This window comes from Tupaia chinensis, unplaced genomic scaffold (assembly GCF_000334495.1).
Source record: "Tupaia chinensis unplaced genomic scaffold, TupChi_1.0 Scaffold146140_1, whole genome shotgun sequence".
NCBI classification, from domain to species: domain Eukaryota; kingdom Metazoa; phylum Chordata; class Mammalia; order Scandentia; family Tupaiidae; genus Tupaia; species Tupaia belangeri.
In genome coordinates, this window is record NW_006205995.1 from 2,532,950 (window position 1) to 2,547,570 (window position 14,621).

The 14,621-nt window shown below is 39.4% G+C and overlaps 1 protein-coding gene across 3 annotated transcripts in view; it reads left to right on the plus strand.

The window, feature by feature from the left end:
• The first annotated feature begins 1,636 nt into the window (after nt 1–1,636).
• Nucleotides 1,637–14,621, plus strand: part of TRPM7 (transient receptor potential cation channel subfamily M member 7) — a 124,419-nt gene continuing 111,434 nt past the window's right edge. For all 3 annotated transcript variants that reach the window (XR_003547947.1, XM_027768405.1, XM_014584262.2), the window contains exons 1-3: nt 1,637–1,723; nt 6,218–6,256; nt 11,644–11,842. Coding sequence is in view for 2 of the 3 variants with exons in the window: in XM_027768405.1 (XP_027624206.1) it covers nt 11,699–11,842 (144 nt within the window). In the remaining variant the exon portion in view is untranslated. The remainder of the gene's footprint in view (nt 1,724–6,217; nt 6,257–11,643; nt 11,843–14,621) is intronic.

A 14,621-nucleotide genomic window follows, 5' to 3' on the forward strand; every position in this document is an offset into this window, starting at 1 on the left:
TTCTAAAGAGAGAAACTTTTAACCCCAAGTTATGGTATAATCTCGATGCCACCCCTAAGTTCTGTTGGTTTTCTCGATTTGTTTTTTTAATGTATGTTTTTATGCTGGATATTTTCATGCTGGAGGGCACACACATGCAGGAGAGAGAGAGAAAGGGACACACACGGGGAGGTGGGTACCCTTCAGCAGGGCCTGGTTGTACTGCAGTCCTTTTCCCTCTAATTCCTTATCTCATCAGGGTCCTCGGTACACACGTGCACGTTTTCACACCAGTGGGGCTAGGTGAACCATAGTCAGGCATGTGGGACTTGACGACTTTTGTGTATTGCCGAAGTGCTGCAATATAGTGCCAGCCCCTTTAGTTTTTTGTTTGTTTTTTTAAAGGAGCACAATGAATAGCTCATTTATGTGAAACATTGTGTTAAGTTGGTGTGTGTGTATTTTTTTTTTAGACACAGTCTCACTGTCAGGCTCCTCTTGCTTCAGCCTCTTGTGTGACTGGGATTACAAGCACTCACCACTGTGTCTAGTCTTGTTACCATTGGGTTTGGAAAGAAATTGACTCTCAATGTTATCAAGTGTTAGAGCAATATGACCAAATGATTTTTTTTTCAAGGCACAAGCAGAAGTCATATGTGTGGAAATACATACACACACACACACACACACACACACACACACACACATATATCTTGTTTTAAAAATTACAGATGCTCTGCTTAACTTCAGTGGAAGAAGAGGCCAGGATAGAAATAATATGTCAGCAATTTAACTGACATAGCCAGATCTCCTGGTTCCCAGGACAGTGCTTAAAATGCTATCATGTGGCTGGATAGGGTGGCACATACCTGCTATCCTAGCTACTCAGGAGTCTGAGGCTGGATTGTGCTTTGGGGCCAGCCTGGGCACTGTAGTCAAATCCTGTCACAGCTGAGCCATTGTACAAGGCTTTAAAGCTCCTCTAATTGAGCAATGATTTGAGTACTTATGATGTGCTAAGTACCATATGTAACATCCAACTTTATCCTGTTGTGTATATGGAGGGAATTCAGAAAATTCATAGGAAAATAGAATTAAAGTATGAGTTTATTTTGGTACAAAATATTTTTTAAATCGGTGCATAGTTTTTTCATACCATGCATCTTCCATGAACTTTCAAATACCCTTTGTATTCAACCTTTTTATATAGCTTCCTTTGAAATTGTGGTTTCACATTTAAAAAAAATGCTTTGAAAATAAATGAAATAAAATTATCTCAGTGTTACCCCTACTGAGCTTTCTAAACCTGTACATTGTATATGCTCAGTAACCAAGATGTGGATAAACTTTATTTTCTTTAGTTCCTGTAAATGAAGATACAGGATGTTGAATTTGCTCTCTCAAGTGTGTGTGTCCTGCATCGTTCTCGCCTTAGTCTGCCTGACCCTCAGGTGTTTATAGCCTGAGAATCACTGTTGTAAGATCCTATTTATTTACTCCACAAATGTACTTTGTCAGTAAGAGGATAGTGTATAGTAAATATTTAATGAATTGAAAAAAATTAAATAGTAAAGAACTATTTTTTATGTGTTTATCATGAAATTATTTCCTTCCTGTATCGGTGGATTACTTTATAAACTATCCTATAAAATTTTTTGTTTTAGTCCCAGAAATCCTGGATAGAAAGCACTTTGACCAAGAGGGAATGTGTATACATCATACCGAGTTCCAAGGACCCTCACAGGTAAGCTTACCTATGTTTCTTTTGGGATTTTCTAGAAATGTAGTTGCAAATTACAGTGCTATTTATTTAAAACAAAATCATTAAATAAAGTGTTCATATTTACTGTTTTTGTAGTTATTGTTAACTATTCATTTGAGATGGGAGGAGGACATGACATTAGCAAGATGTTCATATTCTGGAGTTACGAATGGCATTTACAACATAAAACCTCTTCCTCAGATTGTTACCTTATCTCTCAAACTCCCTCAAACCATGCTAGTATATTGCAAAGATAAGACAGTTAAGGCTTTAAAAAAAAAATGGTTCACAGATACCGAGAATCTAAAGGTGTTTGTATACCTGCTTATTTATTGGGTATCTACTGCGTATCAAATATTATAGTTTATACTGAAGAAACCAGGATGAACCTAATAGTCATTTTGTTTTGTTGACCAGTATGTGCTTGTAGATCAGCACTTACCAGAAACCTGTCATCAGAGACTGGGCATCTCCCACTTTTATTTTGAGTTTTGTGTGTGTGTGTGTTTTTTTTTTTTTTTTTAATAGAAAGATTTTTACTGTAGGGCACATGTACTCGCTGGAGAGAGAGAGAGAGACAGAAAGTGAGAAATCATCCCCTGGGAGGATGGCCATGCCACAATCCTTGGGCACACATGCCCAGAATGAGTTTTAAGTTACTGGGACTGGGGCCAGGACTCAGACCACAGTTGGCTACGTGGGAGTCCAGTGACATAACCATTACACCATCTACTGGTCCCTATTTTCACTTTAAAAATAACTTTGATAGGGCTAGCTGGTGGCATGGTGGTTAAGCTGGCTGGATCCCACATGGCCAGCTGCATAGTTTGAGTCCCTGACCTGCAACAACTTGAAGAAAACATGCTGGGCATATGTATGCACATGCCCGAAATTTCTAGAGGAGAATAGAAAAAGAAGTATAGTGTGGCCATCCACCCTGTATGGTGCTTTTTCACTTTCCCTTTCTTTCTTTCTTTCTTTTTTTTTGGGGGGGGTGGGGGAGAGGTTTTTGCTATAGGGTGTGTGTGCTCGCCAGAAAGAGAGACAAAAAGTAGAAATCACCCCCCAGGTGGATGGCCACGCCGCAATCCCTTCTCCATTCTCCTCTCGGCATCTTGGGCACACACGCGCCCGGCGTGAGTTTAAGCCCCCGGGTCCGGGACTCGAACCGCAGTCGACTATATGGGAGTCCAGCGACATAGCCATTACGCTAACTGCTGGTCCCTCTTTCTTTCTCTTTCTAGCGACTATACATAGCCTGTAACAAAACTGGGGGGAAAACTGTTTTCATAATAGAAAAAAATTCAAAGTCAAAGTAAAGGACAGTGGCCCACCTCCGGTAGCACAGGTGTGTGGCGCCGGGGCATGACACTGGAGACTCTATTAGAAGGCTCTAAGTTCACTTCCCAGGTTTACCTAAATATGCTAGGTGTTTCCATAGGCACATTCATGATTCTGGCAGGCTGTAGTGCTAGCAGGAGGATGACGACATGAAAACCCTGTAGATGGTGTACAGCCACACCTTCCACTAACCCAGCCCACACCCTAGCCTCCCACTCTAGCCTCAGGAAATAAACTTTAAGAAGATTATTTTTTTATATAAGCAAATGACATTAAATGAGCCTCAAGAAAAAATTGACCTCATCAGATACCTACTTAAAAATATCTTTGCTAAAATTTTAATTTTTACAAAGCCTAAAAATAGAAAATGCATTAGAATTTGTGTGTGTGCGTCTCAGAGGTGTGTGCATGCCAAACAGAAAGTGCCCCCTAGTGGAGCCTAGTCACACTGCACATGGTTGACTATGGTTTGAGTCCTAGACCTGGTGTGGTGGCTTGCTTTCTTGCTTTCCCTTTCTCTTTCTGTCTCTCTCTAGTCAAATTAAAAGATAATAGTAGGGACCAGCAGATGATATAATGGTTATGTGACTGGACTCCCACATAGTCAACTACGGTTTGAGTCCCGGACCTGGTGGCTTAGACGTATGCTGGGCACATGTTCATGCCCAAAATCCCGAGAGGAGAATGGAGGAGAGAAGGGACTGTGGCATAGCCATCCCCCTGGAGGGTGATTTCTTGTTTTCTATCTTTGTCTTTCCAGTGAGCACACATGCCCTATAGCAAAAATATCCCCCCCACCAAAAAAAAAAATTGGAATTAATTAAATTATTATTTAAATTAAAAAAAATGTAAGTGGAAATCTCTTTTCCATCACTGTGCTTTAGCTACAAGTTCTTCTTACCAAAACATCCTGGTGTTACCCATTTTTTGGAATTCTTTCTAGAAATAGTGATATTTAGCGTGTGTGTCTAAGCAAACATTTGTATGCCCTCTTTTCCCATTTAAAGCACAAAGTGTCCAGACCATTGTGTTTATTACTTGAAGGTCACAATTTTATTAATGTCGCATCCTATTTAACTATATGTCTAAATAGTAATTTGTTCTAGGAGTCCCTTATTGATGAACATTTTAGCTATTTTCAGGGATTTTGGGGGGGCATAGGGCACATGCACTCACTGGAGAGAGACAAGAAAGAAAAAGTGAGAAATCACCCCTCAGGGGGATGGCTACATCATAGTCCCCTCTCCTTTATTCTTTTCTCTGGACCTTGGACATGCACTCACATGCACCTGGCATGATTTTCAGACCACCGGGTCCCATATTGAATTGTGGTCAGCCATGTGGGAGTCTAGTGCCTTAACCACCCCATCACCTGCTAACCCTTCAGTTTTTCTTTTTGGAATTAGAAAAAATTGCTGCAGTGAATAACCTTGTACATTCTTTATTTTACTCATATGCTAGAGGTAGCTTTTTACAATCTTTTAGAACTGAAATTAGAGTGTGAGAAGGAGTGTACATTTTATATTTGATGAGTATTGCCAAATTGTCCTCTATAGAAATTATATCAGGATACATTCCCACTAGTAGCTATGAGACTACTCTTTTTTTTATATATGGGGCCATTTTTGTTGTAGGGTGCATACGCTTGTAAGAGAGATAAGACAGAAAGCTAAAAATCACCCCCCAAGGGGGTTGACCACGCCGCAGTCCCTTCTCCTCCATACTACTCTCAGATTCTGGGCATGCGTGCACATGTGCTTTTCAATCTTCTGGGTCTGGGACTTAAACCATGGTCGGGCATGCTCACACGTGCATTTCAAGCTTCTGGTTCTGGGACTCAAACCACGGTCGGCCATATGGGAGTCAAGCAACATAATCATTACACCATTTGCTGGTTTTAAGACTACTTTTTTCTATATTCTCACCAAAATAGTGTGTTAAAATATTTATTAAGAATTTCACCTAATCAAATGTTTTTTATGTATGTCTTTACTGTGTATTATCTGTTCATACATGTTTCCTTTCATGTATTGGATTTTTGAAAGTTGATTTTAGTAAGCTCTATGTATTACAGAAATGAACACTTTGCAAATATGTTATTAAGTTTGTTTGACTTTATTAATGGTGGATTTTGTCATGATAAATGTCTTTCTTTCTTTCTTTCTTTCTTTCTTTCTTTCTTTCTTTCTTTCTTTTTTTTTTGCTAGAGGGTATGTGTAGTTGCAGGGGTGAGAAAGCACCCCTCAACCCTCCATGGGGTGTGGTCTTGCCACAGTCTGATCTCCTCCATTTCTGCTTTGGAATTTTGGGCATGCTTGCACCCGCACCTAAAACGTTTTTAAAGTTGCTGTGTTTGGGACTTAAATTGTGCAGTTGGCCATGAGGGATCTAGCCATCTTAACCACTACACCACTGGCTAGCCCATGTTGTTTTTTTTATGTAGTTAAACCTGTCAAATTTTGCTTTTATGATTTCTGGATTTGATGCCACAACTTACAGTCTTTAAAATATGGAAACTATGTGAGGTAGAAAAATAGTTATTTGAATGTATAGATTAAGATATACATGATCTGTGATAGCTACTAAAAATTAAATATATAATTTTATTTTTTATTTTCTTTTAATTTGCTATAGCGTACATGTGCTCACTGGAGAGAGAAAGGGAGAGAGAGAGAAAGTAAGAAAGCACCCCCCCAGGGGGATTGGCCATGCTGCAGTCCCTTCTCCACTCTCTTGTCAGGATTTTGGGTATGCACACACATGTGCCTGATGTGCTTTATAAGCCCCCCAGGTCTGGGACTTGAGCCACGTAGTCATCAATGTAGGGTCCAGCCACCTTAACCACCATGCCACCTGGCTGGCCCTGATTCATTCATTCGTATGAATTTTATATAGTTTAGATGAAAGTAACAAATCTGGGGCTGGCAGGTAGCGTGGTGGTCAAGGGCTCTGGACTCCCACCTGGCTGATGGTTCAAGTCCTGGACTGCCAAGTGCTTTCTCACACTCTCTCTCAATCTGTCTGTCTCTCTGGTCAAATTAAAATCAATTAATTAATTAATTTAATTAAACTAAAAATAATTCTTTAAAAATAATTTTTCCCTTCAGTTAATGTGTGCCTATTTGTGTTTCGTAGATGCCTTCCAGGATGTCAGATCTGTCAGCAACTTGTCAGGTAAGTTTAATTTAACTACACTGCGTATATTTTGAAAAGCAATAAAATTAATCTGTTCAGAACATTAGCTAGAATACAATGGGATAAAACAAACATTCTGTTAAATTTGGTGAGTACTGGGGACCAGGAGTTAGCGTAATGGCTCTATCGCTGGACTCCCATCTAGTCGACCGTGGTTCGCGTCCCGGACCCAGTGGCTTAAAACTCACGCCAGGCGCGTGTACGTGCATGCCCAAGATCCCGAGAGGAGAAAGGAGAAGGGATTGTGGCGTGGCCATCCCCCCTGGGGGGTGATTTCTCGCTTTCTCTCTCTCTGTCCTGGCGAGCGCACGCACCCTATAGCAAAAGACTCTCAAAAAAAAAAAAAAAAAAAATTGGTGAGTACTTTATCCTAACATGGGAGTTAAAAGATCAGGCCTGGCTTCTTGGCACTCAAGTGAAGCTACCTGAGTAAAGTTCTAAGGTCGAATGAAAATTACTAGGCAGATTGAAGGAAAGGAATGTTAAGTAGAGAACGGGATGTGGAAGGCCAGACAGGGAACATCATAGTTCTGTCAGGAAATTACAGAATGTGGGATGTAAGATGGGGGTTGGCATGATCTGAGCCTGGACATAAGTAGGGTACAGATGATTTAAGCTCTTTGTGTAAGGTTATTTCTAAAAAGTGAGGCTAATGTTAAACAATTAAAATAAAAATATATCTCACTTGCAAGACAAGTAATTTTTTGAAATTATATAAGTCAAAGTTGTTAAGGTCATAGTTATTTTCAGCATTAGTTATTGGTAAAGTTACAAAAGTTTAAGGAACTCAGCCACTATGGCACAGCAGTGAGAGTCCTGCAAGGCCGGAAGACCTGTGGCCAGTTGCAAGATCAGCTTAAAAACACACTGGGCACTCAAGCACCTAGTATCCTAAGGCGCTCTTGAGGGCTGAGGAAAGGGGTTCACAGTGTGAAGAGACCTTAGGGAGGATACTTTTTCCTTCCTCTCTCTTTCACTTTCTCACATATGTGCACACATGCTTTATCATGGGGAGAAAAAAGTTAAGTTTCACACTTTTTCTATTAGGGTTCCTTTTTTTTTTTTTTTTTTCAACTTTATTATTAGTTTTAATTTGGCCAGGGGGGGAGGGGAAGTGAGCTCTGGGACTCAGACTGCAGCTGGCCATGTGGGAATCCAGCAGTGGCCTCAACCACCATGCCACCTGCCGGCCCAGCTATTAGAGTTCTTTTACATAGTCTTTGAACAGATGTATAATAGCTATATTAAATTCTTTGTTTGCTAATTCCAACATCTGCATCATTTAGGGTTGTGTTTTTTTTTTTTTTTTTTTATAGAGAGATTTTTTTGCTATAGGGCACATGTGCTTGCCGGAGGGAGAGAGAGACAGACAGACAGACAGAGAGTGAGAAATCACCCCCCAGGAGAGATGGCCACGTTGTATTCTCCTCTCCTCCATTCTCCTCTCAGGATTTTGGGCATACACATGTTACTTTCCTTCAGTTTTAATTATTGACTGGTTCTTTCATCTTGTCAGGTTTGATTTTTCTTCATTAGGTTCTGTTTCTATTTTTAACATAATCCTAAGAGTCAGATATTACTCTTAAAGAATAACCTTTTGGGGAGGTTTCAACTAAATGCTTAAGATACTCAGTGATGTGTTTTCACTCTCAACTAATACTACAGTGTCTTCCCAGACCTTCATGACCTATTTCTGAAACCTACAGCAGGTTATTGATAGGCGTTATAGAATCTTGTCTGACTCATGGCGAATTCTCATATGAGTAATAGAGAGATTTTTTTGCTATAGGGCACATGTGCTTGCCGGAGGGAGAGAGAGACAGACAGACAGACAGAGAGTGAGAAATCACCCCCCAGGAGAGATGGCCACGTTGTATTCTCCTCTCCTCCATTCTCCTCTCAGGATTTTGGGCATACACATGTTACTTTCCTTCAGTTTTAATTATTGACTGGTTCTTTCATCTTGTCAGGTTTGATTTTTCTTCATTAGGTTCTGTTTCTATTTTTAACATAATCCTAAGAGTCAGATATTACTCTTAAAGAATAACCTTTTGGGGAGGTTTCAACTAAATGCTTAAGATACTCAGTGATGTGTTTTCACTCTCAACTAATACTACAGTGTCTTCCCAGACCTTCATGACCTATTTCTGAAACCTACAGCAGGTTATTGATAGGCGTTATAGAATCTTGTCTGACTCATGGCGAATTCTCATATGAGTATCCTATCTTTGTCTTCTCTGGATAGCTCCCTCTTCTCTGGTACCTTAGTAAAAATTCCAACAATTTCGGCTGCCCAGAATTCTGTTCTTTGCTTCCTCTTTCACCTTAGTGACACTGTTTTTTACCCAGGCATTATCTGTTTGCTGAGTAGTTGAGAAATTGCCCCCAGGTTGGTGCAATTATGGGCATTTCCCTCATGTATTTCTCTCATTTCAAACACTGCAGCCCCATGCTAACTTTTGTTCAGAGCCTGAAAAGTTACCTATTATATTTTGCCCACTTTTGTGTCAAGAGTCCACAAAATCACCTTTCAGTGTAGTGATTAGCAAGGATGGATTACAGGATACAACATAATAGCAGTACTCATTAATAAGATTTGATAAGTATTTTGTTACCTGTGTTGATGTTTGCCGAAAATGTTTATAAATGAGTAGATGTTGAATTGTGTTCAATGCTTTTCCCATATCTGTTGACAGGATGGTAATGTTTTTTTACTTTAGGCTGTTGATATAAGTTACACTGAGTGATTTATGATATTAAAGCAACCTTGTATTCCTGGAATGAATTCCACTCGAAGTCAATTATTATCCTTTTCGTAGACCAGTAAATTAAATTTGCTAATTTTTTAAAAGATTGTTGTATTTATGCTAATGATGGATACTGGTCTTGTAGGTTTCTCTTATGCTTTGTTTTTTTTTTTGTTTGTTTTAATCAGAACGAGGGCTTTTTGTTGTTTTTTGTTTGTTTTTAGAGAGGTTTTTACTATAGGGCGCATGCGCTTGCCAGACAGAACGAGACAGAGAAAAAAAAAGCGAGAAATCATCCCCCAGGGGTGATGGCCATGTCGCAATCCCTTCTCCTTTGTTCTCTCAGGATCTTGGGCACACACGCACACTCGCCCAGTGTGAGTTTTAAGCCACCGGGTCCGGGATGCGAACCGCGGTCGACTACATGGGAGTCCAGCGATATAGCCATTATGCTAACTGCTGGTCCCTGTTGTTTTAGTTTTGCTATAGGGCATGGCCACATTACAATCCCTTTTCTTCCATGCTCCTCTTGGGATGTTGGGCACACATGCACACACTCCCAGTGTCTTTTTTTGAGCTGTAGGGTCCAGGATTTGAACTGTAAAGTTGGGCATGTGGGATCTGGCCACCTTTCACCACCATACCTACCACCAGCTGGCCCAATGAGTTTCCTCTGATGAAATGAATTGGGAAATGTTTCCTCTTAATCTAAAAATCTTTCCATTTTTTGGAAAATCATATGTAAAATTGATAAACATCTGTCTCTTTTTTTCTTTTTCTTTCCTTCACCACAGACCACATGTGCTCACCGAAGAGATGGAGTGAGAGACAAAGGGAAAGTGAGAAAATATCCCTAGGGGATAGTCACACTACAACTGCGCCATCACTTCTCCCTCCATTAGGGGTTTTTGGGCACACACACATATACCCTGAGTGTTTTTCCAGTCTCTGGGTCCACGACTTAAACTGCACTATCTGCCTCATGGGATCCAGCTGCCTTAATCTCTGTGTCATGGGCTGTTCTGATATTATTTTTTCTTAAGTGTTTGGTAAAATTCACCGGTGAAGCCATGTGGACTCAAATTCTTCTTGTGGAAAGCTTATTAATAATTAATTCAGTTTCCTCTTCCATTTTTCAATTTATCAGTCTGGCCTTAGTTTTAGTAATTGTATTGATTTAAAAAAAACTAACTATTTCTTTCATAAAAGTGATAGAGAGAGAGAGAGACATCAGCAGGGTCTCATGCCATGGTTCTTCTCACCCACCCACCCAGCCAGCCAGGATCCATCTTTCCATTTTGTGAAGATTTTGGGTGCATATGCACACACATGTGCTCCATGTGTTTTTTCAGGTTTCTGGGTCTGGGATTTGAACTGTGGCTAGCCAGATAGGATCTGGCTCCCTTAAACAGTATGCTACAGACTGTGCCCCTGCCGTCATTTTTAATCTTCATTCTTTTGAACACAGTATAGCATTTGTACTCTGGCTGTTTCTAAGATGATCTATTTACCACTTGTTCTCAGCAGTGCCTTTTTACGATTTTCTTTTCTTTTTTTTTTTTTTTGTAGAGATTTTTGCCTTAGGGTGTGCGTGCTCACTAGAGAGAAACAGCAATAGGGAAAGTGAGAAATCACTCCCCAGAGTGGATAGCCATGCTGTAGTTTTTTTTTTTTTTTTTTTTTTTTTTTTTTTTTTTTTTTTTAAAAGGGGGATAGGGAGTTTCCATTCTCTTCCCGGGATCCTAGGCATGCCACACACAGGTGCCCGGTGTGAGTTTCAAGCCACAGGGCCCAGGACTCAAAACATGGTGGGCCATGTAGGAGTCAGTAATGTAACTGCTATAGCATCTGCTGGCCACCTAGTATGATTTTCGTTAAGCTTGTTTTGCTTAGTTTTTGTTTAGCTTCTCAGATTCCTGTATCCAGTAGTTTTCAAAGTTGCAAAATTTTTATTTAACATATTTTCAAATGTTTATTACTCCCATCTTTTCTGTGACTAAAGTTACATGCATATTAAGAAGTTACGTAGTAGCATTCCAAAGATCAGTAAATGCTTTTTCCTTTTGTTCTCCCTGGTTTATGTGTGCTTGCCAGAGGCTAGGGGCCTGGGGTTGGGAGGAGAAAGAGAAAATGAGAAAGCACCTGCCACAGAGCCCGTGACACCATAATCTCGTCTCCATTTCTCCCTCCGCTTCAGAATTTTTGGCACATGCACACATGTACTTTTTCCTATTCTTTCTCTCTCTCTTTAAAAATTAATTAATTAATATTTATTTATTTATAATTATTTTTAAGTTTGTTATAGGGCATGTTTGCTCGCCAGAGAGAGAGAGAGAGAGAGAGAGAGAAAGTAAGTAAGCCAAGCCACCAGGTCCAGGACTTGAACTGTAGTTGGCCATGTGGGAGTCCAGTGTCTCAACCATCACGCCAACTGCTGGTCCCCCACCATGCTCTCTTTATCCCTCTCTCTGTCTCTGCTGACCTCATGTGTCTTAGAGCAAAAAAAAAAAAAAATGTCCAACTATTTTCACACTCTTTGTTGGTTTAATTTAATCCAGTTTTTCATTAACTCCAGTATTTTGAAGTCTTTTTTACAAAAACCTCATGTTTTTCCTTTAGGTGTTTTTGTGGTCGCTTGGTCAAGCAGCATGCATGTTTTACTGCAAGTATTGCTATGAAATACTCAGATGTGAAATTGGGTGACCATTTGAATCAGGCAGCAGAAGACTGGTCTGTGGAAAAGCATACAGAACAGAGCCCAACGGATGCTTATGGAGTCATAAATTTTCAAGGAGGTTCTCATTCCTACAGAGCCAAGGTATGTCACAATTTGATTTTCTTTTTTTACTTCATTTATCTTATTATCAATCAGTATAGCTTAAACTTTTGTTAAAAGCTTTTTGGCTAGAGGGCAAGTGTGCTCATTGGAGGGAGGGTGGCAGGGAGGAGTTGAGAGAGAGAGAAGGAAAGTGAAAAAGCACCCCTTTATGGGGGATAGTCACACAGCAATCCCCTCCCCTTCATATTTCCTTTTGGGATTTTGGGCATGACCCACACACGTATCCAATGTATTTCTCAAGTCACAGGGTCCAGGACTCAAATGGTGCCACCAGCCATGTGGGATGCAGCTGCCATAACCACCACATCATGGGCTGACCTGAAAACTGTTTTCCTTGTGTCTTTTAAGTTTTTGTGTGTATTTAAAACGTGTCTTTTGGGGACCAGCAGATGGTATAATGGTTACGTTGCTGTACTCTCCCACATACTCAACCACGGTTCAAATCCAGGACCTGGTGGTTTAAAACTCGTGCTGGGCTTGTGTGCATGCGTGCCTGAAATCCTGAGAGGAGACTGGAGGAGAAGGGATTGCAGTATGGCCATTGCCCCAGGGGGTGATTTCTCGGCTTCTGTCTCTATTTCTCTGGTGAGCACACATGACCTATAGCAAAAATCTCTCTCAAAAAAAAAAAAAAAAAAAAGGATGTCTTTTCAGAAAAAACAGCTTATAGTTCTTTTTAAAATTTAGCAATGTATATTTGAGTTTGTTCATCATGCTATTACCTGTGTGTCTCATTTATTTTTTCCTTGATCCTTTCCTTTCTTATATTCTTTTGGATTAGTTTTTCTTATTTCCTTCTTGCTTTATTAGTATGTTATTTGAACATCTCTCTCTCTTTTAGAGGAAATTTATTATAAAGGCTATAAGGAGTGAGTTTTAGATTGTTACTATTAAAAATTAGTACTTTTACCACTTCCTGACTGTACAAGAACTTTTAGAATATTTGTAACTTTGTTTTTTTTAATAGTTAAAAAATTAAAATTTCTTTCCATTAAATAGGTATCTTTTAATATATTTTTTAATTTCAAGAAAAGCAGTTTCACTTTAATAAGTCAAATCCTAAGGAACTTTGCTTAAAACATAAAGCCAAGAAACAGTTCAAGATTCTGTTCAAATAGTAGATGTATGAACCTGTTGCCATCTCAAGACAAGACAAGAATCCTTAAAACTGGAAAATAAAGCCTAGAAGGAAATCAGCAATGTTTTAGTCAAAAGTCAAAAAATGCTAATTCACAGTTCAGTCTGATCTACTTAATCTTCTATTGTGGTTTGATATTCTCGATTAAATTCTGGGATATAATATTCAACTTCAGACTTGTCCTTATGCTTAAATTGGCCATTTTCTTAGTTTTTGAACTCTTATTTCTGTGTGTCTGTATTTAATTTTCCTGGTATAGCACTCCTTTGAGAACTTCTTGGAACTCTGGTCTGGTGTTGGTAAATTCTTTCAGGTTTTGTTTATTTGAGAATATTCTTGTCTTTTCTTCCTATATAAAGGATAATCTTGCCGGGTATAGTATTCTTGGCTGAGATTGCTTTTCCCTTAACATTTTGAATATATTTCCTCATTCTTTTCTTGCATGTATCATTTCTGATGAGATGTTCGCTATTAGCCTGGTGGGATATCCTTTGTAGGTAACTTACTGTTTTTCTCTTGCCCATCTTACTGTCTTTGTCTATGGTTTTGGTCGATCTGGCTATGTGTCTAGAAGATCTTCTTGGGTTGATTGTATTTGGGGTCCTATGTATTTCTTGGTACTGGATCCTTAAGTGCCTCTCTAGGTTTGGAAAGTTTTCTTGCAGGATTTTATGGAATAGATTATCAGTGCCCTTATGAGTCTCTTAGCCTTCTGGGATACCAATTATATAGATGTTTGGACATTTGATGGTATCTAGTATTTCTCATATATTATTCTCATTTTTTGGCAACTTTCTCAGTTTTCTGGGTGGATTTTTCTAGGCCAGTGATTCTGTCTTCTATGTCTGAGATTTGATTTTCTGTATGACCTAGTCTGCTTTTAATGCTTTCAAGAGAGATTTTGATTTCCTGTATTATAGCCTTCATCTCTAACAGGTCCATTTGATTCATTTTTAGAGTATTTCCTCTTTTAGATCTTAGAAGAATTTCCTCACCTCCTGGAACTCGTCAGCTCCTTTTTCCTTTCTCTTCTGCAGTTCATTGTCTCTCTTCTCTTCCATCTCTGTTAGCTTTGTCATTATAAATGTTCTAAATTCTTTATCAGACATTTCTGTGATTTCCACTGAACTGTCTGTGGATGAAGAGGAGTTATTCTTTTCCCTTGGAGGAGAGGTATTTTCTTGCTTTCCCATATTTCTTGTGGCCCTGTGGTGATTTCTAGTCTGATGGATGGTGTGTTTCTTCCTAATTCTTGAAGTCTAATCTGAATGTTCAGGCGCATGCAGATGGAGGTGATCTGTAATCTCTTTGCCGTTCTGTTTTTATCCCTTTTTGTAGCAGATATGGTATTGAGGAACATATTAACTCTAATAGTATTTGGATGTTTGGCTATGGTTCCCTTAGATTCGTCTAGAAGCACAGTGAATGGAGGTTGAGGAGCAAAGTGATGAGATTAAAAAAAAGAATAGAGAGAGGGGGAAAAAAAGAGAAAAAGAAGAAAAAATGGAAAAAAAACCCAAAAAAATCTTTTTTTTTTGAAAAATAAGAGCAAAAGGGAACCAGCAGTTAGCGTAATGGCTGTCGCTGGACTCCCATGTAGTCGACCGCGGTTCACGTCCC